This window comes from Trachemys scripta, chromosome 4, assembly GCF_013100865.1.
Source record: "Trachemys scripta elegans isolate TJP31775 chromosome 4, CAS_Tse_1.0, whole genome shotgun sequence".
Taxonomy (NCBI): domain Eukaryota; kingdom Metazoa; phylum Chordata; order Testudines; family Emydidae; genus Trachemys; species Trachemys scripta.
This window is the reverse complement of record NC_048301.1, coordinates 28,000,639-28,026,974: the sequence shown is the minus strand read 5'-3', so window position 1 is coordinate 28,026,974 and position 26,336 is coordinate 28,000,639. Positions and strand designations below refer to the sequence as shown.

The window sequence follows — 26,336 nt, the reverse complement described above, 5'->3', positions numbered from 1 at the left end:
TATTATTACTACTTATTTGTATTTAGGTAGCACCCACAATGTTCTTGACTCTATACAAATATACGGAAAACGGTACTTATCAGCGATAGTTTTTCTGAATTGCTTTTGTCATTTTTTTAATAACCACAGTAAAATTTTAAAATCTGCAAGACCTTGTAGTGGGAGTTGTAAAATCCTGCCAAAACCAGCTCACAGGTTATGAAACTCGATAATATACTAGTTACTTTTCAAACATAATAAATTGTAGTCCCTGCCCCCAAAAGCTCTCAATCTAAGGAACAGTTATTTTTCAGAAATCTCTTCTTAGGTAATTCTTCACTGCTCCTTTTAAAAATATTTAAAAGCTCTCACTATTCAGAAAGAAACTTAGCATCGATTTTTTTAATAAAGTGATGGCACTGTATGTATAATTTTATATATACACACATATATATTCATGAGCATAAAAAACATAGCTACTAATAGTGTTCTTTCCTCAATCTTACTGATATGAAAACACAAATATAAATTTAACACTGACAATTGTGTATTAAAATTTACCTATCTAAGACGACCAAATCAGTCGCAGTTTCAGCATTGCTCTTTAGGATTTTCTCCAGTTTCTGAATCTTCTCCTCTAACTCAGCAGGATCACATTTCCCATTTAAAATGGAAGCTGTTAATCCCAGGATTCGAGGACAGGATGGACAGTTCTCACAGATCTGTGAAGTAAACCAGAACAGCAGGGTAATAAAACTGTCAATTCCTCCACCAACGCATCCTGAGTGCATCTTTACAGATAAATATCTAGATCTCAGGTTCAACTAATATTTCAGCACCAGGTGTCAGAAAAAGAACAATGGATATTTTCAACCTAATATAACTAACCAACTATAGTTAAATTAGAAAATTGAAACATGTTAAATATAAAATTTTAACTTTTATTGTTTTAGTAAAAGTATGCAAAGGCAGAAATTTGCTAAACATTCTATTAAGTAGAGATATTCAAAGCACATAAAAGCAGGTATGAGGTACCTTGTCAACATTTATACCATAAAAACGACCACATTTTAAGTGTTTACAACATGTCAAAGGATTAAAATACCACTATAAAAAAATTAAACCTACCACATGATCCCTGGTTAAGCCTGTCATTCATTGGGGAAGGAGTGGAGGAAGAAGGAAGGATGAAGAAAAAAAAGATACAGAAGGAGATGCTCTTTGAGTTGCTTGGTTCATTTCAGTTAGGGCAAATAACGCACAGGGCCAAAAATGCCCTCACAACAAAAGCTTAAAGCTTTAGAAATCAGTACCTATGTATTTAAAAAAAAAAAAAAAATCCACACTCTCTCAAATGGTTATTTTATCAATGGCTTTTTAAAGGTTCAGTAATTCCATTTACTCAAAATAAGATTCAATTTTAAATTCACAATAAAATTAGCTGCACTACTACATCAATTCCTGACCAATCACCAATGTACGTTAAGGTAAAGATACTGGTTTCACCATTCTATGGATCAATGATGTCAATTTACTCCAATAACTCTTCAGTAAATTCAGCAACCCAAAATACACTGTACACTTTCCATTGTTTCTCATCCTCAGTTTTGTAGTGAAGAGGAGTGACACTTAAGCATTTTATTTTAAAAACATGAAATACCTTTTAAGATACAAATCCATATTTTAGCTGCTATGCAAAAGTTAGATACATTTCACGTTTCTAGTCTGAAATTTTACCACAAACAAGTGTTAAGTTCTTGTTTCCAAGCAACTTACTTAATGAAGGAAGCCCATGTTATCTACATGAAAAAAAATAAAGTGCTATTGTTCTTACTGCCCCAATTGTACTAAACATATTTTAAAAGGGAACACCATAAGAATATAAAATTATTTGAGATGAATACACTAGAATAAATTATCTAATCAAGAAACTCTACAGTATATTTATAATTTGACTAATCAAAAACCTACACAGCACCAAATAAAACAATTTTATGAAGAGTTACATTTTTGAATAGCGTTAAAGCATTGACTATCAGTTGCTACATCATTCTGTCATAAAATGGTAGCCACAATTCAAATATTTTCCTTCTTGAGAGCAATACATACCAAAATGATTTTAAGTAATAATCTTTACACTAAGTCAAATTAGCCAGTGAACTTTTCACTAACAGATTTGTGATCTGAACCTCAGTGAAATTAGAGACGCTGTAGATAAAAAGGTTAAATAATGGTGACCTACCTTCATAATTTCTTGATACGGATGGTCCTGGATTGCAAGATGGCACTCATCAAACACCAGAAGATTAATGTTTGACAGGGATAAGTATTCATTTTTTAAAACGTTCAAAACGACATGACATGTCATAACCAGAACCTAAAAATACAAAGAGAAATGCAACAAATACTAGCTATTAGCACGTTACCACGAACATTGCTAGCTTTTTTGACTACCACTACACACTGAGCAGATGTTTTCAGAGAACTATCCAGGATGACTCCAGGATCTCTCTCTTGAGTGAGAACAGCTAATTTACAACCCACCCTTTTGTATGTTTATCTTGGATTATGTTTTCCAGTGTGAATTACTTTGCACTTATCAACACTGAATTTCTTCTGCCATTTTCTTGCCTAGTCATCCAGTTTAGAAAGATCCCTTCGTAACGCTTCAGTCAGCTTTGGACTTAACTGTCCTGGGTAATTTTGTATCATCTGCAAACTTTGCTACCTCACTATTTATCCCTTTTTTCAGATCATTTATGAATATATTGAGCAATATTGGTCCCAGTGCAGATCTTTGGGGAACCCCCACTATTTACCTCTCTCCATTGTGAAAATGGACCAGGTATTCCTACCCTTTGTTTCCTGTCTTTTAACCAGTTGCTAATTAATGAAAGAACCTTCCCTCTTATCCCATGACAGCTTACTTTGCTTAAGAGCCTTTGATGAGGGACCTTGTCAAAGGCTTTCTGAAAGTGCAAGTACTGAACTCTATATTGACTGTGATCACCCTTGTCCATATGCTTGTTGACACCCTCAAAGAATTCTAATAGATTTGTGGAGCATCATTTTCTTATAAAAAAGCCGTGATGACTCTTCTTCAACATACTGAGTTAATCTAGGTGTCTGATAATTCTGTTCTTTATTATAGTTTCAACCAATTTGCATGGTACTGAAGCTAGACTTACCAGCTTGTAATTACTGGAATTGCTTCACAAGCCTTTTTAAAAAATTAAATGTCACATCAGCTATCTGCCAGTCTGGTACAGAGGCTGATTTAATCAGTTACACATCACAGTTAGTAATTCTGCAAATTCATATTTGAGTTCCTTCAGAACTCTTGGGTGAAGACCATGTGCTCATGGTGACTTATTACTGTTTAGTTTAATCAATTTGTTCAAAAAACCTTCTCTACTGACACCTCATTCTGGGACAGTTCCTCAGAAGTATCACCTCAAAAAATGGCTCAGGTATGGGAATCTCTCTCACATCTTCTGCAATGAAGACCAATACAAAGAATTCATTTAGTTTCTCCGCAACAATCTTTTCCCCTTGAGTACTCCTTTAACACCGATTGCCCAGCAGTCCCACTGATGGTTTGGCAAGCGTCCTGCTTTCGATGTACCTTAACTTTTGCTGTTAGGTTTTGTCTTTTGCTAGCTGCTCTTCAAAGTCTTTTTTGGCTTGCCTAATTATACTTTTACACTTGACTTGCTAGAGTTTACGCTCCTTTCTATTTACCAGAGTAGGATGTTAGATTTCCAACTTTAAAAGGAAATCTTTTGGTTTTTAACTGCCTCTTTTACTCTGTTTAGCCATACTGGCATTTTTCTGGTCCTCTTACTGTTTTTGTTATTATTATTATTTGGAGAATACATATAGTTTGCACCTCTATTATGGTACCAATGTTAGCCAATGTGATAACCAATGGGACACAGTATTACCAGGGTACAAACTATATAGAAATGACATAGTAGGTTGTGCTGGTGGGGGAGTGGCACTATATGTGAAAGAAAGCATAGAGTCAAATATAGTAAAATGGATAGAAATTCCATGCTTGAATAATAAGAGTATAGCAGTAGGAATATACTGCCAACCACCTGACCAGTGTGGTGATGGTGACTGTGAAATGCTCAGAAAACCCAATAATAATGGGGGATTTCAACAATACCAATATTGATTGGGCACCATCATCAGAGATATGGTGATTGAAAAAAGGAGTACTGAAAGCCCAGCTTCTCAAAGACACACCGTGGGTACTCTCAGGAATATTGGATCTCTATGTTTGCATCTAAATAAGTATGTTGAACTTTGCACCAAGCATGAGATGGACTTGATCAAAACATAGCATTTAGTTTGGGTAAAAATTTGTTTCTTCCCAGATTACCTGCACTGTAAACTTTTCACTTTTTTGGCAGTTATATTACATATCTTACCTCATGTTTAGCAAATTCTTGATTCCACTTCTCCTTTGTCCATGATTCAATTATTTCTAAAACTGAATACTCCCCCACCTTCAGATCTGAATGGGTCCTGATAGCTGACACTTGCTGAGCAACTTGATTTGCTTTAAAAAAAAAAAAAAAAAAAGTTTACAGTTTTCAATTACAAAATGGCAAAGAATTTTTAAATACTTTAGTCTTAAGTGTACATGCCATTGTATCCATGAGTTTTATAACACCTTTAAAATTAGTATAAAACTAGATAAACAAATTAACTAAACTAGATATACACAATTATAAGAAGACAAAAATCAAGCACCATACAGAGAAGCATAATGGTTCACAATACCATTCCATGTTTGTCTCTCATCCCCCACCAAGAGAGATCAGAAATTAAACAACATCTCAAAGTAAATTGGCCCTCACTCACTTCTTGGTCTGGTCTTGGGAACTAGCAAAACAACAGAAAAAAAATGTGGAGTTTCTAGTGGACAAAAGTCATGGGGGTAAAGAACACACAGAAGCTTTCAAACCCTTTATGGAAACTATGCCTGACTGAATAAGCGTAATTCTATCCTGCAATTTTGTGCAACACGTCAGAAACAAAACTGGTCACTTTTATCTAATTTTTATTAAGGATTATTCCCGTAATAAACAAACACACACACCAAACAAATAAACCCCATTTTCTTGTTACCTGAGTTGACCAAGAAAACTGTTCTCTTTCCATTTTTGTTGAAGTCTCCCCTGATCTGATAGGACAGCTCTTTAGCGAGTAGTACTGCAATAAAAGTCTTCCCTGAGCCAGTGTTTAAACAGACTATCGTATTATGATCCAAAGCTGCTTCAAGCAGTTCAACCTAAATTTACAAATGATAAAAGTCACTATTTGCACAGGTGGAGTAATTAAAAACAATGAACAAAAGCAAAAACTATCTACAGAAGTTGTACCTGTATGAACTGTGGATGAGCCAATGGGTATTTTTAAAACTAATTAGTCCCCGAGAACTGCCACTGACTTTATAGTACAAGAAATTTATTTACCACAAAGCACATTGTCTGGTTTCACTCAAAACATGGAAACATATAAACCAGGTTGTGTTTTAAAAGCTATAGTACCTCACTTTGCTAGTCCTGTAAATATCTGATTAAATACATCTTTATTACATGTAATGATATCTCGGTGTCCTTGGTTTAATTCCTGCAGATGACTTTTGGATCAAAAAATATGAGCCTCACCAGTTGAGCAAAAAGACCAGATCCATTAGCTCAAAGGCAGCAGCAGTCTCTAATCTCTATGTGGTGTAGCCACTAGAGAAGGACAAGGAACCATAGCATGTTAACATGGGTTACACATTTATACTTGTATGGCTTCTACATGTTGAAATACTTGTATGATTCACCCTAGCACAGCGCTAGATGAAAAATGTACATCAACTTAAAGCAATTTTTATTCTGATAGCTGGATGACCAACATTTTAGGTCATCAAAGCAGCTGTTTCAGATCACTCGTCACACATAAGGCTTTCAAATAATTAAAGAAATGAGCATGACAATACTCCTGAGCCATGCTTTCTGGCCAATTTGCAAACTAAACAGTGGCTGGTATAGAAAAACAATGTCTTGAATTTCCAGTTGGCTAGAGGTATGGTACCACTATCATTACTGCAACTGTTAAGAAGTAGAGTGAGCACTGCAATAAGAACATAAGAATGGCCACACTGAGTCAGACCAAAGTCCATTTAACCCAGTATCCTGTCTTGCGACAGTGACCAATGGCAGGTGCCCCCGAGGGAATGAACAGAACAGGTAATCATCAAGTGATCCATCCCCAGTCGTCCATTCCCAGCTTCTGGCAAAAAGAGGCTAGGGACACTATCCCTGCCCATTCTGGCTAACAGCCATTGATGGACCTATCCTCCATGAATTTATCTAGTTCTTTTTTGAACCCCGTTATAATCTCGGCCTTCACAACATCCTCTGGCAAAGAGTTCCATGGGGTAACTATGCACTGTGTGAAGAAATACTTCCTGTTTGTTTTAAACCTGCTGCCTCTTAATTTCATTTGGCGAGCCCTAGTTCTTGTGTTATGAGAAGGGGAGTAAATAACACTTCCTTATTTACTTTCTCCACACCAGTCATGATTTTATAGACCTCTATCATATCCTCCCTTAGCTGTCTCTTTTCCAAGCTGAAAACCCCCCATCTTCTTAATCTCTCTTCATATAGAAGCCATTCCATACCCCTAATCATTTTTGTTGCCCTTTTCTGAACCTTTTCCAATTCCAATATATCTTTTTTGAGATGGGGAAACCACATCTCCATGTAGTATTCAAGCTGAGGGCGTACCATGGATTTATATAGCGGCAATATGATATTTTCAGCCTTATTATCTCTCTCTCTTTTAATCATTCCTAACATTCTGTTAGCTTTTTTGACTGTCACTGTACATTGAGTGGATGTTTTCAGAGAACTATCCACAATGACTCCAAGATCTCTCTCTTGAGCAGTAACAGCTAATTTAGACCCCATCATTTTATATGTATAGTTGGGATTATGTTTTCCAATGTGCATTACTTTGCATTTATCAACATTGAATTTCATCTGCCATTTTGTTGCCCACTCACCCAGTTTTGTGGGATCCCTTTATAGCTCTTCATAGTCTGCTTAACTATCTTGAGTAAATTATGAAGTTTTGTAGTAGTTTTGTATCATCTGCAAATTTTACCACCTCACTGTTTACCCCTTTTTCCAGATCATTTATGAATATGTTGAATAGGACTGGTCCCAGTACAGACCTTTGGATGACACCACTATTTACCTCTCTCCACTTATTCCTACCCTTTGTTTCCTATCTTTTAACCAGTTACCAGTCCATGAGAGGACCTTCCCTCTTATCCCAGGACAGCTTACTTTGCTTAAGAGCCTTTGGTGAGGGACCTTGTCAAAGGCTTTTTGAAAATCTAAGTACACTATAGTCACTGGATCATCCTTGTCCACATGCTTGTTAACCCCCCTCAAAGAATTCTAGCAGACTGGTGAGGCATAAAAACCATGTTGACTCTTCCCCAAAAATCATGTTCATCTATGTGTCTGACAATTCTGTTCTTTCCTATAGTTTCAATCAGTTTGCCTGGTATTGAAGTAAATTTTACTGGCCCATAATTGCCGGGATCACCTCTGGAGCCCTTTTTAAAAACTGGCGTCACATTAGCTATCCTCCAGTCATTTAGTACAGAAGCTGATTTAAATGATAGGTTACAAACCACAGTTAGTAGTTCTGCAATTTCACATTTGAGTTCCTTCAGAACTCTTGGGTGAATACCATCTGGTCCTGGTGACTTATTACTGTTTAATTTATCAATTTGTTCCAAACCTCCTCTAGTGACACCTCAATCTGGGACAGTTCCTCAGATCTGCCACCTAAAAAAAATGGCTCGGATTTGAGAATTTCCCTCATATCCTCAGCCATGAAGACCGATGCAAAGAATTCATTTAGTTTCTCTGCAATGGCCTTATTGTCCTTGAGTGCTCCTTTATCATCTCAACCGTCCAGTGGTCCCTCTGCAATGGAAAGCTCTTAACACAAATGCACATAAAACAAGAAAACCAGTCTTAAGAAGGTTATCTCGAATAAACAGATAAAATGAAAATTAAATCTTTTGCATAGACAATGAAAAATAATATTGTCATTAGTACCTGATATTTTCTTGGTGTGTAAATGTTATCGTGAATTGCTTCTTGTTGCCATGGCAGTCCAAAAAAAGGACCCATTGGTGAGGAAGCAGGGGTCATAAGCTGCAGTCCTGCCATGCTGAGGTATTGCAAAGCAGGGCTTTTCATTCATTCATTCATCCAGTGTTTTTTTCATTGCATTTTTGTTCCAGCACAGCTTACTATGAAAAAAATAAGGCATTAAAATCATGCATTATTAAAAGCACAAAGCAAAAGACAGACTTTCGGTATGAGTTTATCTGGGAACACCTTTACTGGAATTTTATTTCTTGGAAGTTCTAGCTTTTTGTTTACTCATATCTACAGAATAGTAACAATAAGTAAGAGGTAAACTAAGAGGTCTAAATAAACAGTCATTTTTCAATTTCATATTTATACTGAGGACAGCATATTATTAACCAATGTAACAGAAACTCAGAGAACCTGCATTTTTAAGGGGAAACCCAGAGTAACATCAAGTTCACATTCTTGAATTTGTCTTAATTCTGTTAATACAGTCTCTATTTACAAGGTCCAGAAATATGTTCAATTACAAGATATGAGAAATAACATACTTGTGCTAGTTCCACTTTAAGTGAAACAGAGTAAGATGATAAAATTCTGGAAAGTTGGTCCAATAATAGATATTACCTCACGCACCTTGTCTCTCTAAAATTCTGAAAAGTCTCTCTTTTGCTGGAAAAATTCTGATGAGGAAATAATAGGACACAGATTTCCCTCTGAATATTCCCCAGAAGAAAAAACAATGCAGAATATCAGTCAGATTAGGGAAACTAGAAACTCATTGGGTACAATGGTACAAAGTTTTTGACAGCAAGAAATATATTGATTTTGAAGCCAGACACATGTAGAGGTCAAATCAATATTTTAATTTTGTAATGGTGTAAGAGATACTTAAAATTTAAGTGTGTATCAAGGACCTCAAAAATGTGTAGCAAAGAATTAAAAACCATAGCAATCCTGTTTCACCACCTTGTAGAAAACGGTATGTGATTCCATAGCTCAACAGGATCCTTCATTTTTGCGCCTCACCGTGCTTTGTGGATATATGCAGGAGTAGTCCCATTTCACAGACAGCACAGGCAAGCATGAAGCTTTGGCCTAATTATTCTGAGAGGTAGTCTGGTTTACTTGATGAGATTTGGCTCTGTCATAGAGGTTCTACTCTCAGCAGTGTCTCAGGGTCTTCACTTCAGGGGCATGACACCCAAGACCTTGCTCAATAAGTAGTGCTATGAATCACTCATAATTAATACCAGTCAGCAAAAGAGGAAAGACTTGGACTCAAGGTATTCAGGCTCCCAGCCCAACGCATTTTTCCCTAGGCCAAAATGTATTCTGATGGAGAAGACACACACACACACGCCAAGGAACTGTATGACAATATTGCTGAAATTTGGCCGACTGGATTGAACATTTTAGTTTCCACTAAGTAGAAATTGTCAAGTTTGGAAGAGAACAGCTACAGAATTCCAAAAAAGAAAGTGCAGTTCAAACAAAGGGGAAGTTGATAATACTGTGAATTTTGTAGTTGGGGATGCTATGGGTTATGTTCATACAGGTATAAAATTTGGTGAGACATCAAAACTCATTTCAGAAAACTTGTATGAACGTTTATTTCTTTTTCCAGGAACATGTTCCAGTGACTAAAATACTTTCAAAAAATTTCAATTTTGGACATAAAGCCAGAAATGGAGCATGTTTCCCTTCTTTCATACCCCTCTATGATAAATGGAATTGCAGGAAGTTAGTCACTGTTAAGCCAGACATTAAACTCCCATGACATTATGCTTTATCAGATGCCATCTATCTGATGAGACGTCTATAATTTATGGCATAAAGGTCATATTCATAAGCAGTTTGGGCTGTGTTTGTAAGACTGTGGACACCACATTTATTCTAAAACCATAATTTTGGTTTTCTGCCTATCAGGTAAAGTTGCCATTTCTAGGGTTAAAGTACAGCAATCTCCCTCTGCCAGAGCAGTAGTCTTTTCTGGAGGCAAATGAAGAATTATGTATCCAATTTAAACTCAGGATAAATGTAAGAAGATAGAAGATAACTACCATAGTTGGATTTTTTTTGGTCATACTACTGAAGCAACCACCACCCTACAGTGAAACAAATAGTACCATGGGATCTCTAATGAGCACAAATGGCATGAGTAATGCCATACAATGACATACACTGTCTCATCAGGTAAACGGCATCTGAAATAGCATAATGTCATGGGAATTTGGGTTAAGTTGAGGAAAAAAGGCCTCCTTCTGAACCACTACCATTATCTTCTACAGCAGCAGGGTTTTCCTTATATATCTCACATCCGAGTAAAGGGCAGGGACATGTTTGCTTAGCTTTAAGATTTGACCAGATCACAGTCTAAAATGGGTATGGATGTAAGCCATAAAAAACGGTTACTAAACTTTACTAAACTTCCATAACTGCTGTTCTTCGAGATGTGTTGCTCACGTTCCATGTTAGGTGTGTGCACCATTGCTGGAGATTTTTCCCTCAGTGGTATCCATCAGGCTGGCTCTAGCGCCTTCTCAAGCCACGTGCTCATGTGCTACTTTAAAGGGTGCCGCCTGCCACACACCCTCTCAGTTCCTTCCTCCCAATCAACTGCAACAGAGGGGTAGGAGGTGGGTTGCGGAATGGACATGAGCAACATATCTCAAAAAGCAGCAGCTATGGAAGGTTAGAAACCATTTTTTCTTCTTTGAGTGCTTGCTTCCAGTTTAGGGGACTCACAAGCAGTACCCTCAGTAAGTGGGCTTGGAGTTCATGGACATGCTGACTGCAACGGTGGTCTTCCAAACCTGGCATCATCTTGAGCCTGTCTAGTGATGGCGTAGTGGGATGCAAAAGTATGTACTGATGACCAAGTTGCTGCCCTGGATTGGGACTTGTGCAAGGAACACCAATGAAGAGGCCTGATCTCCCGTAGAGTAAGTGATTAGGACAGGCTGTAGGTGTGACACTTGCCTGCTCATAACAAGCCCAAATATAGGCAGTTATCCAGTTATGTCAGCTATGTCCAGAGCCGCCTGGAGAGAGGTCCTGGGCTGATACTGGAAGCCCTTTCATCTTTTCTGCTATTGCTACGAAGAGTTGTTTAGATTTGAAAAAGGATTTAATCCACTCAATATAGAAGGCAAAGGGAGGTCTAACATCTAATGAGTGACGCTGCTGCTCCTCAGAGTTCTCGTGAGGCTTTGGGAAGAAGACTGGCAGGAAAATTGTCTGGTTGCTATGGAATTGTGAGACCACCTTTGGCAGGAAAGACGGGTGGAGGTGCAGTTGGACATTGTCCTTGAAGAACACTGTGTATGGTGCTTCTGACATAAGGCCCTGATTTCAGAGACCCTTCTGGATGAGGTGACCAGAAAGGCAACCTTCCAAGAGAGAAGTAGTAGAGGGCACAATGCTAGTGTGTCTAGAGGAGGGCCCATGAGCCCCAACAGAACCAGGTTTAAGTCCCATGGAGAGATCGGTTCGCGTACCTGGGAGTAGAATCTCTCCAATCCCTTGAGAAACCGAACCATTATCTTATTAGAAAACACTGATCTGCTGTTCACAGGCAGGTGGAAGGCCGAGATTGCTGCTAAGTGCACCTTGAGAGATACCAGGGCCAGATCTTGCTGCTTTAGATAGAGCAAGTAGTCCAAGATAGCCTGGAGGGAAGAACAAAACGGGAAAGAGATCTCAGTGAGATACCCACAGGAAGAAGCACGTCCATTTGGACAGGTAAGTAGCCCAAGTGGAAGGCTTCCTACTACCTAATAAGACTTGTCGAACTTACTCCGAACAGGCCTGCTCCTCTGGATTCAGCCATGTAACATTCATGCAATTAGGTAAAGGGAGGAAGGCTGGGGAGGAGCAACCGGCTGTGGTCTTCTGAGATGAGGTCCGGACGGAGCGGAAGTGGAAGAGCGGATCCTATTCATAGATCCAGCAGTGTGTCGAACCAGATGTGACGTGGCCACACCAGGGCTGTAACAACAACCCTCATCTTGTCCCGCTTGATTTTCAGGAGGACCTTGTGAACCAGAAGAACTGGGGGAAAAGCGTACAGCAGGAGCCCTATCCATGGGAATAGGAAGGTGTCGGAGCCTAGACTGAGCCTGCGCAGTGAGCAAAACTGATGGCAGTTCCTGTTCTGCTTGGTTGTGAACAGGTCTACCTGTGGAGAACCCCACCTTTGGAAGAAGAACCTGGAGATCTCCAGATGAAGGGACCACTTATGATCAGAGAAAGAGGATCTGCTGAGGTGATCCGCCCTGAAGGAGGACGTGGGTTAGAGGGAAGAGTGGATGAAAACTGAAGGGTAAAGCCAACTGTCACTGTACTTAGCACCCAGCAGTCTGATGTTACGCAGGACCACACCAGGCTGAAGTGCGACAAACAGTCCAAAAATAAACAGGAGGCAGGATCTGACAAGTGAGCTGGTATAGCGCGCCCAGGCACACCTTCTAAAGGCCTGCTTGGGCCCATCGAAGTACCTATGAGACCCTGGCTGGGAAGTTGAGGTGGACAGGAGAGGTTGATGCCACTAGTAAACCCTCCCTGTCTTTTTATAAGGCTCCTGTCTCAGAGATGGCACCAAGAAACGAGGTGGCTGTCCCAAGGACTGGAGCCAAGAGCGACACCTCATGATGACAGCTGAGACCTTTGTCTTGACTATTGTGTCAGCTATGTCCAGAGCCGCCTGGAGAGAGGTCCTGGTCACATTCTTACACTCCTTCAAGAGAATTCTTGCCTTGAATCTTGAGGTAGAGAGCCTTCAAACTTGGCCAGGGAGTCCCACAGATTGCAATTGTATCTCCCTAACAAACCTTACTGGTTAGAGATATGCAGTTGAAGGCTACCCATTGAATAAACCTCTCCCCCAAACAGGTCCAGTTTTTTGGTGTCTTTGTTTGGGGGTAGCGCTCAAATGGCCCTGCCTGTTCCTCTCATTGACTGCCAACACAACTAGGGAACTTGGGAGTGGGAGGCGTGCGCAAGTACAAGTACTCAAACCCACTTGCTGGCACGTAGTATTTCTCCTCTGCCCTCTTTGAGGTGGAAGGCAGAGAAAGAGTTTGCCACAGAGCCTTGACCAGACCCATTACAGCCTCATTAATGGGGAAGGCCACTTTGGAGGAAGCTGCTGCAGCCAGAATGTCAATAAGGCTGTGGGATGTTTCCTTAAGCTCCTCAGTTTCCAGCCCCAGAAGATCCTGATAGGCCTTGAAGATGTCCTGCGGAAGCGAGTTACTGGGCCCGGAGACATCCTCGTCTGGGGAGGATGAGGAGGCAGCTTGCACCGGAGATGGGGCTCCTTCCTCTTCTTCAGCATCAACAATGTATATGGGAGCCAACTCCTGCATGTCTGTACCGGAGTCAAGGTCCAGCGCCGAGCGGGAAGGTACAGTATTCCGCCTCTATGAAACCACAGAATACGATCAATGGGAGGGAGGACCTGGTACCGGAGTAATTCCCCAATGGTTCCAGTATGGCCACTGCACAGGCCACTGGCTCATGGGCCAGTGCCAGCGAGGGGACCCACACCGATGTCCGGTGGCACATAGGCTGAGTACTGGTGGGGATTCTTAGGCTGCACATACGTTTCCCCTTCGGACTCTGATGAAGAATCCTCCCCTGGTGACCAGAGCGGTACCTCTCTCTGCCTCCATATGGTGCCGAGGGTACAGGGACTGGCAGCAGAATGGAGATGGATGCGATGACAGGATTAGGGCCAGTTTGCCTCTAAAGGGTGCCACAGGGCCCAGTGGCAGGAAGGAGCTTGACACTCACTGCTCTTTCCTGCTCTCAGTCATCGGAGGAGACAGCTTTCCCATTGGAGCTGGGGTGACCGGGAGTGAAAGTAAATCTCTGGCCACTGCAAATGCCTCCAGGGTTGATGGGACAGAGAGACTGCTAGAGCCGCAGTAGCTTCTGTGTGTCAGCAAAGGGTCCTGCACCAGACTCAATGCTCTGAATGGAGTCAACTGTGCCACCATGGGACAGGGGTCGAAGGAGTAGCATGGTGCAGGTTGCACTGTGCTGCCATTCCCCATGCTTTTCTTTTTTCTGCACCGGTGAGCACCCTGTTTTTTGTGTTTCTTCCTCAGCACTGGAGACGGTGAACGGTGCCAGGAAGAGTGCGGTGTCGGAGAAGGGCTTCATACTGAAGCCAAAGTGCTCGGTGCAGAATCGGAGCAACTTGGCTCTGAAGCTGGTCTGAGATTAGGGTAGCCTTCAGTTTTATTATTCTGTCCTTTTTGGTGCGGGGTCTAAAGTCCTGACAAATCTGGCACTTATGCAGGGTTTGAAACCCGGGGATCGGGGCATGCCCGGCCCCTGGGGCAAAGGAAGTCCCTCGATGATAGGGACTATATAGCTACACTAATTATTTACACTAACACTAACTACAAAAATCTATGAACACTGAAAACTAGATTTAATTAACAAACTAGGGATTAGAACCCCAAAACCACTGGGAAGAAGCCCGGCCGAAGAAAGAGGGGTCGTTCCAGCAACCATCATGAGCGATAAGATGGAACAGAGGGTGCGTGGCCAGCAGCTCCCAACCGACACCACTGAGGGAAAAATCTCTGGCAACAGTGCATGCGGAATGCATATACCTAACATGGAATGGACATGAGCAAGCTCTGGAAGAAGAATAATGAAAGATTTGTACCCTTCAAAGTTTCTATTTCAAAAGCAAGAAAAACAATAAGTCCTTTAATAAACTAAAATAGTACAGAAGTATCTAGAAACCAAGAAAAAAAATGTATCGGTTTATCTGAAAAAAATGTAAGGTTATGATTGGAAACAGTCAACAACTAAGTACTTGTGTTCAGAATCTACTGAGAGGAATTAACTGGACCCTGAAACTATCCAAGAAGGGAAGCAGACAGCAGCTGGACAAAATAAAATAGTTGGCCTGCCAGGTCAGTGTGGGCAATGAACATACCTGCTAATCTTTATCTTCTACATTACTTTGTAAATTAGTGGAAGTGAAAAAGAAAACCCAAAGAAGCTGTTGAAGCCAAACTTGGGGAGGGAAAAAATACTTCAGAATTATTGTATAAGCTATCTGCTGGCTCACAAAAACAGAGCAGAGGCAGCACAACATGCAAGCTTATTTGCTGTGTCAAAACAAAACTGACAGGTTCAATTTTAGGCCTACTAGCCTTGGTAGGATAGCAGCCATACCACTTTGGGCTGTGACTGTTTGGTGACTGTTTAAATGGGAGACCTCCAAGAAAAACCCAGATGTAGCGAAGAGTGGTTGTGATTCAGTAGGGGGTATTTCCATTCACAGCAATATTGAAATTATACCCTTTCTGAGTCTCATGGGGAGAAAATGTGCTGCTGGAGCTGAAATCTTTCAGATCAAATGTAAAACCAAGGTCCTGACTAGCCCATTCATTAAACAGATTCCATAATAGATTTGAAAGAGCAAAAGATGTTAACTCCAGAATCCTGCTCACATTACTACTTCAGTAATACACTCTGCCTAGTAAATATTTTCTTTGTAATTTCAGTTTGAGTAACTAGTCTCATCATTAAAAATTACTACATTCTACTCTTGAGGTAGCTGCACTTCAGCAGCAGGTGAGTACATTTTTATTTTCTCTATAGATTTTACACAAAAAGTGTGTGTGTGCACATGTGTATAAATAAAACATATTACAAACACAAAAACTATGTTAAAAGAACATATTAAAGTTGCAAAGTAAATCACTTGATTTAGGAAATGTCAAGTTAGGAAGACTGGGAGCTATGCTTTGAACATATAAAGTGTTACAAAATGCTAAGTACTCTGAAAAAAATCATGTCCCAGTCATCTCAAATTAGATGTTAGTGGAAACTTTTGACCTTAATCTCTGTGCCTCTGCTCACCATCTGTAAAATGGGGATAATACCATCCCCTCACCTCAAAGAAGTGTTGTGAAGATAAATTCGTTAATGTTTGTGAAGCTCCTGGATACTATAGTGTTGAGTGCCATAGAAAAACCCAAAGAAAAATTAATAATTCCGTGTTCAGAGCAGAATTTGAATACACCTCTATCCCAATATAATGCGGTCCTCGGGAGCCAAAAAATCTCACCACCTTATAGGTGAGACTACGTTATATCCGGGCCAGGACGCCGTGCCAGACTGGACCAGCTTCCCCGGCGGTGATTTAAAGGGTCTCATGCTCCAGCCGCTGCGGGGAGCCCCGGTCCCTTTAAATCACCGCCGGAGCTCTGACAGCGGGGCTCGGGTGGGGATTTAAAGGGCCAGGGACTCCCCGCTGCTTTACTGTGTTATATCAGGTCACGTTCTATCGGGGTAGAGGTATAATATACAATAAATAAGACCTGGGGTCACAAACAATGAGAAAACAAAATATAGAGTAGGTGCTCAGAAAGTAAGCACTGTCTCTCTTGTGAATTAAATGAGGACAGGAGTCCTGTGGAAAAACTAGTATGTGATCATGTAACCACAAAGGGGCTGAATTAAGGTTGCATATGCATTTCCTAACTTTTCAGTACTTGACTTTGCAACTTAATGTTTTTAACATAGTTCTTGTATGTGTAATATATCATATACATGAATCTGTGAAACATTTTAGGATTTTTCTGTTTCATCAACAGAAGATAATTGTTTTCATACCCAATAGTTAAGTGATCTGTTCTTTCAGCAGTTACTAATCTTGATCTATGAATTTCTATCTGACATAATCCTAGTGATGTTAAAGTTCTGTACCTAGCTTTCACTCTACCAACAAACTTCTAGTTTCCCCTCTAAATAACACACTCAGATGTTCAGGAAATGTGTTTCCAGGAATGGATCCACAGGATAGGCAGCAAATTTAAAAGCAAGTCACTCATCAACTATACAAAAATTGCATCAGAATTTCTCTGCTTAACTGCTCTCATTTGCTACAATACTCAAACACTTATTTTTAGAAAAATAAGTTATATATATCAGCCAAATACATCATTTTAAATAAAACCCAGAAAGATCAAAAATGATATCATTTCCATCTGTTGGGTATCAAGAAAGAAAATGTAATGGAACTTGAGCATCAACAGATGAAAGTAAACATTAAACCATGAAATGGAAAATATTAACTGGAAGCATTCCATGCCAGTTCCTGCAAAATGTGGAGAGATTCTATACCTATTTTTGTACATTTGATGACTTATTTGCTTTTAAATTTGCTGCCATCCTGGTGGATAACGTCTTTGAGGCAGAAGTTGTCCTTTCTTTGCCAAACTTGGGGCACACACACAATATACCTTTCACAATACTAATATTTAACAAAAGGTAGCATATACATTTTTAGCTAATTTTAAAACCAGCATTAAACATTTATTCGTTTCCATTTGCTTTATCAAAGATATATTTGGTGACCATAAGAACTGAAAATTAAAACAGTATTGGGATTATTTATCCTAAGATTTCACTTTGTTTTTCACTTGAGAAGTAGAAGTCTTACATGAAAGACACTCTAACCTTGGAGAAAAACCTCAACAATAACCAGATGAAGTGAGAAAAGTTTCACTTTCATTGAAATAGGATTCTCTTCCTTTCTACAGTAATTGATTTCTTGAATATTTCCAAAATTAAGAGTTAAGAATTCTGGATTGCACTTCAGAATCTTGTGTAAAGTCAGTTTCTTTCATCTTTTTAGAAATCGATTTTATACAGTCGATTGTGTAGGTCCCAACTAAGCGCATTAAGTCGGCGGAGTGCATCCTCACTACCGTGGTTAGCATCAACTCACGGAAAGGTGCACTGTGGGAAGCTATCCCACAGTTCTCGCAGTCTCCATTGCCGATTGGAATTCTGGGTTAAGCTCCCAATGCCTGATGGGTCAAAAACATTGTCGCGGGTGGTTTGGGGTACATGTCATCAGTCTCCCTCTCCCTTCCCCTCCCTCCATGAAAGCAACTGCAGACAATCATTTCGTGCCTTTTTTCCTGGTTTACCCGTGCAGACGCCATAGCACCACAAGCATGGAGCTCACCATGCTGACCAAACAGGAAATGAAATTCAAAAGTTCCTGAGGCTTTTCCTGTGTACCTGGCTAGTGCATCAGAGTTGAAAGTGCTGTCCAGAGCGGTCACATTGGAGCACTCTGGGATAGCTCCAGGAGGTCAGTAACGTCGATTTGCGTCTGCACTATCCCAAATTCAACTCAGCAAGGTCAATTTTAGCGCTACTCCCCTTGCCGGGGAGAAGTACAGAAGTTGATTTTAAGAGCCCTTTCGGTTGACGGAACGGGGTTGCTTGTGTAGATTTTTCATTATAAAATTGACCTAACGTGGCTAAATGCGACCTAACCCTGTAGTGTAGACCAGGGCTTAGTTTTTGTTTTGTGTTCCAATAATCTCTTAGAAAAGTTTGGGATCTCAGGTTTGTTTTCTTTAAACTCAAGAAAAGTGCAAAGAGATTGTATTGTAGCTGAAATACTCAAAAGCCCTCTAGGAACAAATTTCCCTGAGATATCTTTCACTGGAAATATGGTGCAATTATTTAACTTCATTTTTAATTCCCTTCTTGAACCAAAAAACCCTAGACTTTTTTAGGCAATGTATAACAAGATGTGAACCAACAAGATATCATCTTTATATACACGCTATACAACATGTAAGCAGAATATTGCTTTCTCAACAAGCATACTGAGAGAATAAAAGGCTGTTTTTTTGTTGCTCAGCAAAGCCTCTCTAATAATTTTAATAAGATCAGGATTATGTTGAGGCTCATGTTAGACTGACCTGCCTCTGAAGAGCTTCTTCTATAACCCATGTAGTATTGTCAATAGCTGGAGTTCCTGACGGATTCTTCCTGACCTGCTGAAATGGTGGACAATTTAGAACTTAGTCTCAGCAAATTAGGACCTTTGAAGTCCCTCATCCTAGGTCAGAGGTGGGCAAACTTTTTGGCCTGAGGGCCACATCGGGGAATAGAAATTGTACTGCAGGCCACGAATGCTCACAAAATTGGGGTTAGGGCTCTGGTTGTGGGGCTGGGGATGAGGAGTTTGGGGTGTAGGAGGGTGCTTTGGGCTAGGACTGAGGGGTTTGAAGAGTAGGAGGGGGATTAGGGCTGATGCAGAGGGTTGGGGCATGGGGAGAGGCTCAGGGGTGCAGACTCCAAGCGGCGCTTACCTCAAGCGACTCCCGGAAGCAGTGGCATGTCCCTTCTCTGGATCTAGGTGTGGAGCGGCCCCTGACCCTCAAAGTGGGGTCATGGCGCGGCTTCCGGGAGCAACGTGGTGCAGCCCTGACCCGGCTCCCCAGCAGGAGCTCGCAGGCTGGCTTGAAACAGCTCGCAGGCCATAGTTTGCCCACCCTTATCCTAGGTTAAAACTGTGGTATCTCTAATGAGAAAGGGGACTAAAGAACTGACACTAAGGTCAGGTCTAAACTAGAAAATGTTTACTGGTATAGCTATACCAGCAAATCCTCCAATGTAGATGCAGTTTATACCAGCAAAAAAGTGATTTTGCCGGCATAGTTTAAACCAGTTCTCAGAGTGAAATAAGCTATACCAGCAAAAGGGCTTTTATGCTGGCATAGCTGCATATAATGTGTATACTTTTGCCAGTGCACAAATTGGCACACTCCTAACTGACACTGATATGCCAGCAAACATTTCTAATGGAGACCGGCCTTAGAAATAACAAAACAGTGTCCATAAGTTTTAGAAAGGAAAGTTCCCACTTTAGCAGAACAAAGATACATAGAGCCAAATTCTGGTCCACATTATAGCCCTTTTGTACCACCCTGCAAAGGGGTGAAGGAGAGGGGCTCTAAAGCTGCCCTAAACAGACAGCTAAGGATTGCCCTGGAAGGTGCAGAGCTGGCACTACACAGATTCCCCTTCTATGGCCTCCTTGACACAGAGGATATACTGGGGATGCTCAGACGGTAGGAGGCTGTGATAAATGAAGGGGGGAGGGGAGGAATCGCTCCCTTTTATGGGCACCCAGTCAGCCAGCAGCTATAAAATCCCTCTTAGTAGCTGTTCTCTAATGGCCCTACCTGTAAAGGGTTAAAAAGTCTCACTGGTATTCATAGGTAAAAGGAAGTAAGTGGGTTCCTGGCCAAAAGAGCCAATGGAAAGGCTAGAACTTGTTAAAATTAAGAAAAAACTCCCCTTTTTGTTTGACTGTGGTTGTTCTCCTGGGGAGGGGCAGACAGCGCAGCAACTATGCTGTAAGAAGCTTAGGCCAGGTATGAAAAAATTATCAGTATCATACCTAGAAACTACTCATTTAAAACCCCAGATATGTAAGTAGATCAGGAAATGTCTAGGAAGACACAATTAGGTTTATCCCTTTTATTTCTTTATGGCTTGTGGATTCCTCTGTGCTAACCCCAAGTGCTTTTGTTTTGCTTGCAACCGTTAAGGTGGACCTCAAGAAAGCTATTCTTGGTGCATAATTCTTGTAGTTGCTCTTTTAAAATCTAGCAATAGCCTGAGTTCCCAGATGCATTTTTTTTTTTTAATAAAATTTCCCTTTAAGAACAGAATTGGATTTGTGTGTCTTAAGAGGTTTGTGCAGATGTTGTTTAATTAGCTGGTGGCAACAGCTGATTTCCTTTTTTTTCCCCTCTCTCTCTCTCAGCTCTTCCCTGGAGGGGGGAGTGGGGGGAGTAAAAGGGCTTGAGGGTACCCAACAGGAAGAAATTCCCAAGTGCACCTTCCTGAGCTCTCAAAGGGGTTCTGCACTTGGATGGTGGCAGCATCTACCAATCCAACATCAGAGAAAAGCTGTAACCTTGGGAGTTTAATACAAGCCTCAAGTGGCCAGTATTAATTTTTAGAATCCTTGCAGGCCCCCACCTTCTGCACTCGAAGTGCCTGAGTGAGGAATTAGCCTTGACAGAGCCAGTGTAGCCAAAGCACCCAGCTCCAGAAGTCCCAGCCTCGTGTGATTGCTCACTGGGGCCATTTCAAGCTTATGTCAGAGCAGCCCCGGCTCCCAACAGTCACAAGAATCAGGACAGCACACCTTCACCCCATCAGCTAACTGAGCAGAGTTCCAGGTTAGCTAAAAATGTAGCACAGAAAGAAGCACACTACTGCAAATTAAAATAAATAAATAAATAATTTCTGCATCACTCTTCATTGTGAAACCTCCTAGAGAACTAAAAAAACCCCACCTTTTCCCCCCCGCTATGAAAAATAATTTTGACAGTGTTTTCTTCTCCTGAAGTTATATATGGAGCTAAAATTGAGTCAAGTGCAAATCCTTACTTTTTTTGCCTTATCATTAAAACAAAGTACTTTTTAATCAAGTCTGACTTATTTTGTGCTATTTACTTCCTGTATTTCTTTCAGTTTAGATAAGCACACTGGCAAGATTCCACCCCTCCATCCTTTTTTAAAAAGTATATATTCATTCTGAGTCTAATTCACTTGCATCATAATGCTTGAGTTCACAATACTGCAAATGTTTAAATCTAAAAAATCATTGAAATTTAAAAATAAGTTAAACATTTCTAATTTTATGAAACGTAATATGATTTTTAAAGGTCTGTAGTTTATGACTAATCTAATAGTAAGCATTTATAATTGTTTTTGGTTAGCTACCTGCCTCTTACATAGTCCGCACTTACGGAGAAAATAATGCTACTACTTTGTAAAAATTGTGTGTGTGTATATAAAATTAAACTACAGATTATTCAATAATTTTATATTTATATTAGCCTAGATTGTGAACCTAAAAAGCCTTTACAGTATTGTTCTAAAGGTTTAGCCATTTAAAGAAATTCAATAAAACATGTTAATGCCTAATTTGATACACATATACTTGTTTGTAATCTGTTTCTCTCATATTATAAAGCAGACTTACCGTTTTAATTTCTGAGATCTCTGTGTTTGTGTTCTTTGAACTGCATTTTGACATCATGATATCAGTTTGTACATTAATTGCATCATTTGCAAGCTTCTGCTCTAAAATGAAAAAAATTAACATCATCAGTGTGGAATTAAAAAAGGATAGCTCAAAAATTCTGTAAATAGTGCAAAATACAAGGAATTTGTAAAAGAACGGACAATAATATTTTGGTCATAAGTAGTAATGTAAAGGTCCCTTATGTAATTTCTCAAAACCATCCAGAGAGATATATCTATATCAGTACACAGGAAAGGTAAGCTCTTATGTTAAAGGTCTATCCTGAAAGTGACAACATATTCTCCAGTATTTTAGTTTAACAGTGAGAATCGGATGTAAAAATTTCAGAATTTGTATTTTTTAAAGTGAGTAAAAAATATTTCAAGAAATGAAAGTTCAAAAAAGGAAAAGACTCAGCAAGAAGTGAAAAGACAAATTACAAGATTTATTTTACCTGGACATTTTAAAACGACTACAAAAAATCATATTTTAAATTCAGCAACTGCTGAAAACCAATAGGCTGTTAGTAGTTAACAAGAATGACAATTAGAAGAGAAATGCAGTTGTTCTGTATCTCGTTTAATTATGCTACATTTTTCACACACACCAATACAGAATTCCTTTCATTTCACTTCTAAGTGATAAACAAACGAAAAAGGCAAAAACAGTTCAAATTATGTTTTGTGCAAATTTTAATTTGAGCCTCAACAAACGCCCTCAATGCATGAAAAAGCACTGAGTGTATTTTACTGCCTCCTGAACATGTCAATACATTCATATTTGAATTAATTTTAAAATATCTTATTGATTAATATCTAGTAAGATGGTGCATTGTCCAAAATCGAAGTTCAAATTAAAAAGTATCCATATATTTAAATGTCATTTGTATAAATGCAACTATCAGGATTTAACCAATAATTTAGTTTAATACAAACATTGTAATTGCTGCTCCACAGATTTGCATCTGAACCACAAAAGTATGGATAGTCTCTAAGCAGCAATTGTACTTCGTGTATTCACAACTATATACATCCCCATAGAGAAAAGGGAGCAACAGAAGTTACTCAATTTATTCCCAGAATGACTGAACCATTCACCAAAAGAAAAAAGCTCTAAAATCCATTTTTGTAAACAAACTGTTACTGAAAAGATAAAATACAAAATGAACCTTGATAAGAATTTCTATCCTAATCAGTTTTAATAAAGTTAACAAAAAAAGGACATTCCTAAAGATTACTTCAGTGTGTTCATTTTTATCTCCAATGCTGCTACTGAGCTTTTCCAGAGTTTCCAAGCCTGTAATTTTGTTTCACCCTAGGTAACCTATAAGGTAATATAAAAAGAGAACACTTTAACATGAACTCCCATAAAAATCAATCATGCCATGTGGTAGTCTGTTTTCTTGCATTTTAATATTTAGCTCTGTGGCAACAGCACATGGTCCTTCAAAATCTAATCATCATATGTCCTTTCTTGGCTGGGGATACAGACAGTGAGTGTCTAAAATATCGGTTCTAAGTGCTCAGGAGATATTTGCATATTTTTTGTTTTATTTGCTAAAGTAATTGCTAAAGTCCAATTAGATTTACAGCTTTAAAAAACAAAAACAAACAAACAAAAAAAGCCACACTTCACTGTGTGTTTCATTTATTACCAAAATGGAGTTTTAAAGAAACTTAATATTGACCATACTTTAAAAGGCTTACAGCATGCATTAGTTTTATGGTGAAATAAATGCAAACACAATTATTACTTCATTTTACAAAAGGGTTTTCCATTACATTCAGGAAAATATAGAGTACAGTATGTAAAATCAAATGATATATTTTGCACTCTTGTGCAAAAGAGAGAACTGCTTGAACTTTATATCCCAAGCTACCATATTAAACATCTGTCTCATGTAAAGACCCTTTTCTCCAGGATAAAATTTCTTTTTTCCTTTCTTTTCTCCGGAAAAGTACAGACAACCACTTGGTACATTTAGTGATCAGTGCTGAAGTTTAATGAGTTCCTGTTATGTCTAATTTGTTAGTTACCATCAAATTGCTCATTCGCACAGTCTAAAACGTGCATAATTTCTATTGAAATAGCATATAGTCTAACAGTAAAATCATTTCAGATGCTGTTAGTATATTATTAAAGAAATCATTGTTTTCTATCTAGTAAAATTGCTAAATCTGGTAAAAAAAACTTGTTAAAGATAGAAATGGTTCTCTCTACAAGGGGAGCAGAATGTTTTCTCTGATGCAGAGAGGTAGTCAAAATATATTATAATATTAAACTTTTAATTTCCAGTGATGTACTAATCTGAACAGAAAAAAATGACAGAATCCTTTGGCATAATATCTAACTTCATATACTACATAATATTAGTTTTTGATTATTAATGTAGGAGGCAAACACATTAAGGTGACAAAATGGAAATGGATTAAGTATCACTGATTCATGAAAAATTCACTGACAACTTCTGTTTTAACACTACATAGCTGTAAAACAGGGGATTGAAATTTTAATTGATGGGCATCAATTAATCGCAGACACTGACCGCCCTTCAGCACGATAGGCCCTTTTAAGGCCAAAACTAACATGTATTCCAGATAGGCCACATACCAGAAACTCAGTCAAGTTCTAGTACAAAACAGCAAGCTTACAACACATTAGCATCTAAATGATGTTGGTTGAAACCTTGGACAAAGACCTGTTGCAGCAGACAGCCAACCCTTCCTGTCTGAAGGCCAAAGGAATCAACAACTTGCCAGTGAGCACTGCTGAAAGATGGCAATAGCAAATGGTTACCAAAACAAACTACAAAACCCACTCCCTTCCTTCACTGAAGTGTGTTGCAGATACCAGTCAAATTTTACAGTCAAAGGTCTCTTTTACTATACACTGAACAAGCAATCTACAGTAAGTGGGAAGTGTGTTAAATGAACACAAAGAAGAAAAGGGGAAACCATGACACTGCTAAATGACAAAACTAGAAAGAGAAGATATTTAATGTACGATGGCGTTACTGTGGAGAAAGAAATTGTATAGCCAAAGTAAGTTTTCATTTTTGTAGGATAATAGGACTCACACATTCATTTGTGATTAATAAAGGTAAAATGAATGACAAATGTTCATTAAGAACAATATAACATATATAAGGGGACTTCCTATGATTGGTTCATAAGTTTTACAAGGTTAGTTTAGCAGTATGTAACTAAAATTTTCTTTGAGTTGTTTATGCAATATAAAACAATTCATTTATAATTAAAGCTAAAAGCTGAGATTTTCCAAGAGTAACTATTGATTTGGGAGGCCTAACTATACTAATTTTAAAGGGTCCTGATTTTTCAGAAAGTGTTGAGGACCCTCCCTTTAAAAATCAGGCATCTTTAAGGTGGCTCAAGTTGAGCACTCAAAAAATATAATTTCCAAACTCAATAGTCACTTCTGAAAACCTTGGCAAGAATCTTCCAGGCATTTTGTCTAATTGCTACTTAAAGTTCAGCCAAATGTCAGTAAACTTAGCCAAAACACACCAGGCCAGTAGGAAGGGCAGACACTGATTCACAAGCATTGTGGTACCTAAAAAGTAATTCAAAGAGCTGTGCTGTAAAAAGAATAAAAACTTAATTTATTTTATCTATAGTTAGTAATTCAAAGATTGCCAGAAAAAAAGCCAAAATAGAATTTCAGAATTAAAAAACCTCCAGAAGTGTGGCAATGACAGTGTTTTCCAACACAAAATTATCAAAGCTGCTGTTTGATTTAAAAATCTTCTATAGTTTGAAATAAAGAAATTTCCCCCCTCAAACTGCTACACTAATTTTCTAATAAAACCATAGGGAATCATGGAAATATTAAAAATAATTCACAAAATTCACTCATTAGGCCCCTATCCTGCTGCTGGATCTGCACAATTCATCTCATGTCAATCGATCTCCATGCAGGAGTAAGGGTTGCCAGCATGGGTCCAATTGCAGGAACAGTATTTATGTCAACAGTTGCCAAGTCATTTCTAAAATTGCTAAAGACTTTATGCAAAATCTCCGGGATTAAAAAAAAAAAAAAAAAAATCTTCATTCTTCCCATTCAGTACCAAACAAAGCATTCAGAAGGAATAAAATGGTTTGACAGATCAGGGTGATTGGCAGCCCATAGTAACATTAAGTAACAAATAAACCTTTTCCTAAGGTAAGCAGTGTTTAAATGTAAATTATTCTTTAGAAAACAAAATGCAACAAAACAAAGCCATGACACTATTACAGTAACCAAAAAAAATTAGTTCTTTGACTAGATGCAATTAT

The 26,336-nt window shown here is 39.0% G+C and overlaps 1 protein-coding gene across 3 annotated transcripts in view; it reads right to left on the bottom strand.

Annotated features, from left to right (window-relative positions):
- DICER1 (dicer 1, ribonuclease III) overlaps positions 1–26,336 on the bottom strand; it is a 96,288-nt gene that overhangs the window by 49,297 nt on the left and 20,655 nt on the right. Inside the window, exons 2-8 of one of the 3 annotated variants that reach the window (XM_034768031.1) lie at positions 22,003–22,103; positions 18,917–18,994; positions 8,121–8,317; positions 5,119–5,281; positions 4,416–4,546; positions 2,222–2,356; positions 541–701 (exon numbers count right to left, since the gene is read on the bottom strand). In XM_034768031.1, the coding sequence (XP_034623922.1) occupies positions 541–701; positions 2,222–2,356; positions 4,416–4,546; positions 5,119–5,281; positions 8,121–8,264 (734 nt within the window). In that variant the 5' untranslated portion in view covers positions 8,265–8,317; positions 18,917–18,994; positions 22,003–22,103. The remainder of the gene's footprint in view (positions 1–540; positions 702–2,221; positions 2,357–4,415; positions 4,547–5,118; positions 5,282–8,120; positions 8,318–18,916; positions 18,995–22,002; positions 22,104–26,336) is intronic. The other 2 variants (XM_034768032.1, XM_034768033.1) reach the window with 2 other exon arrangements.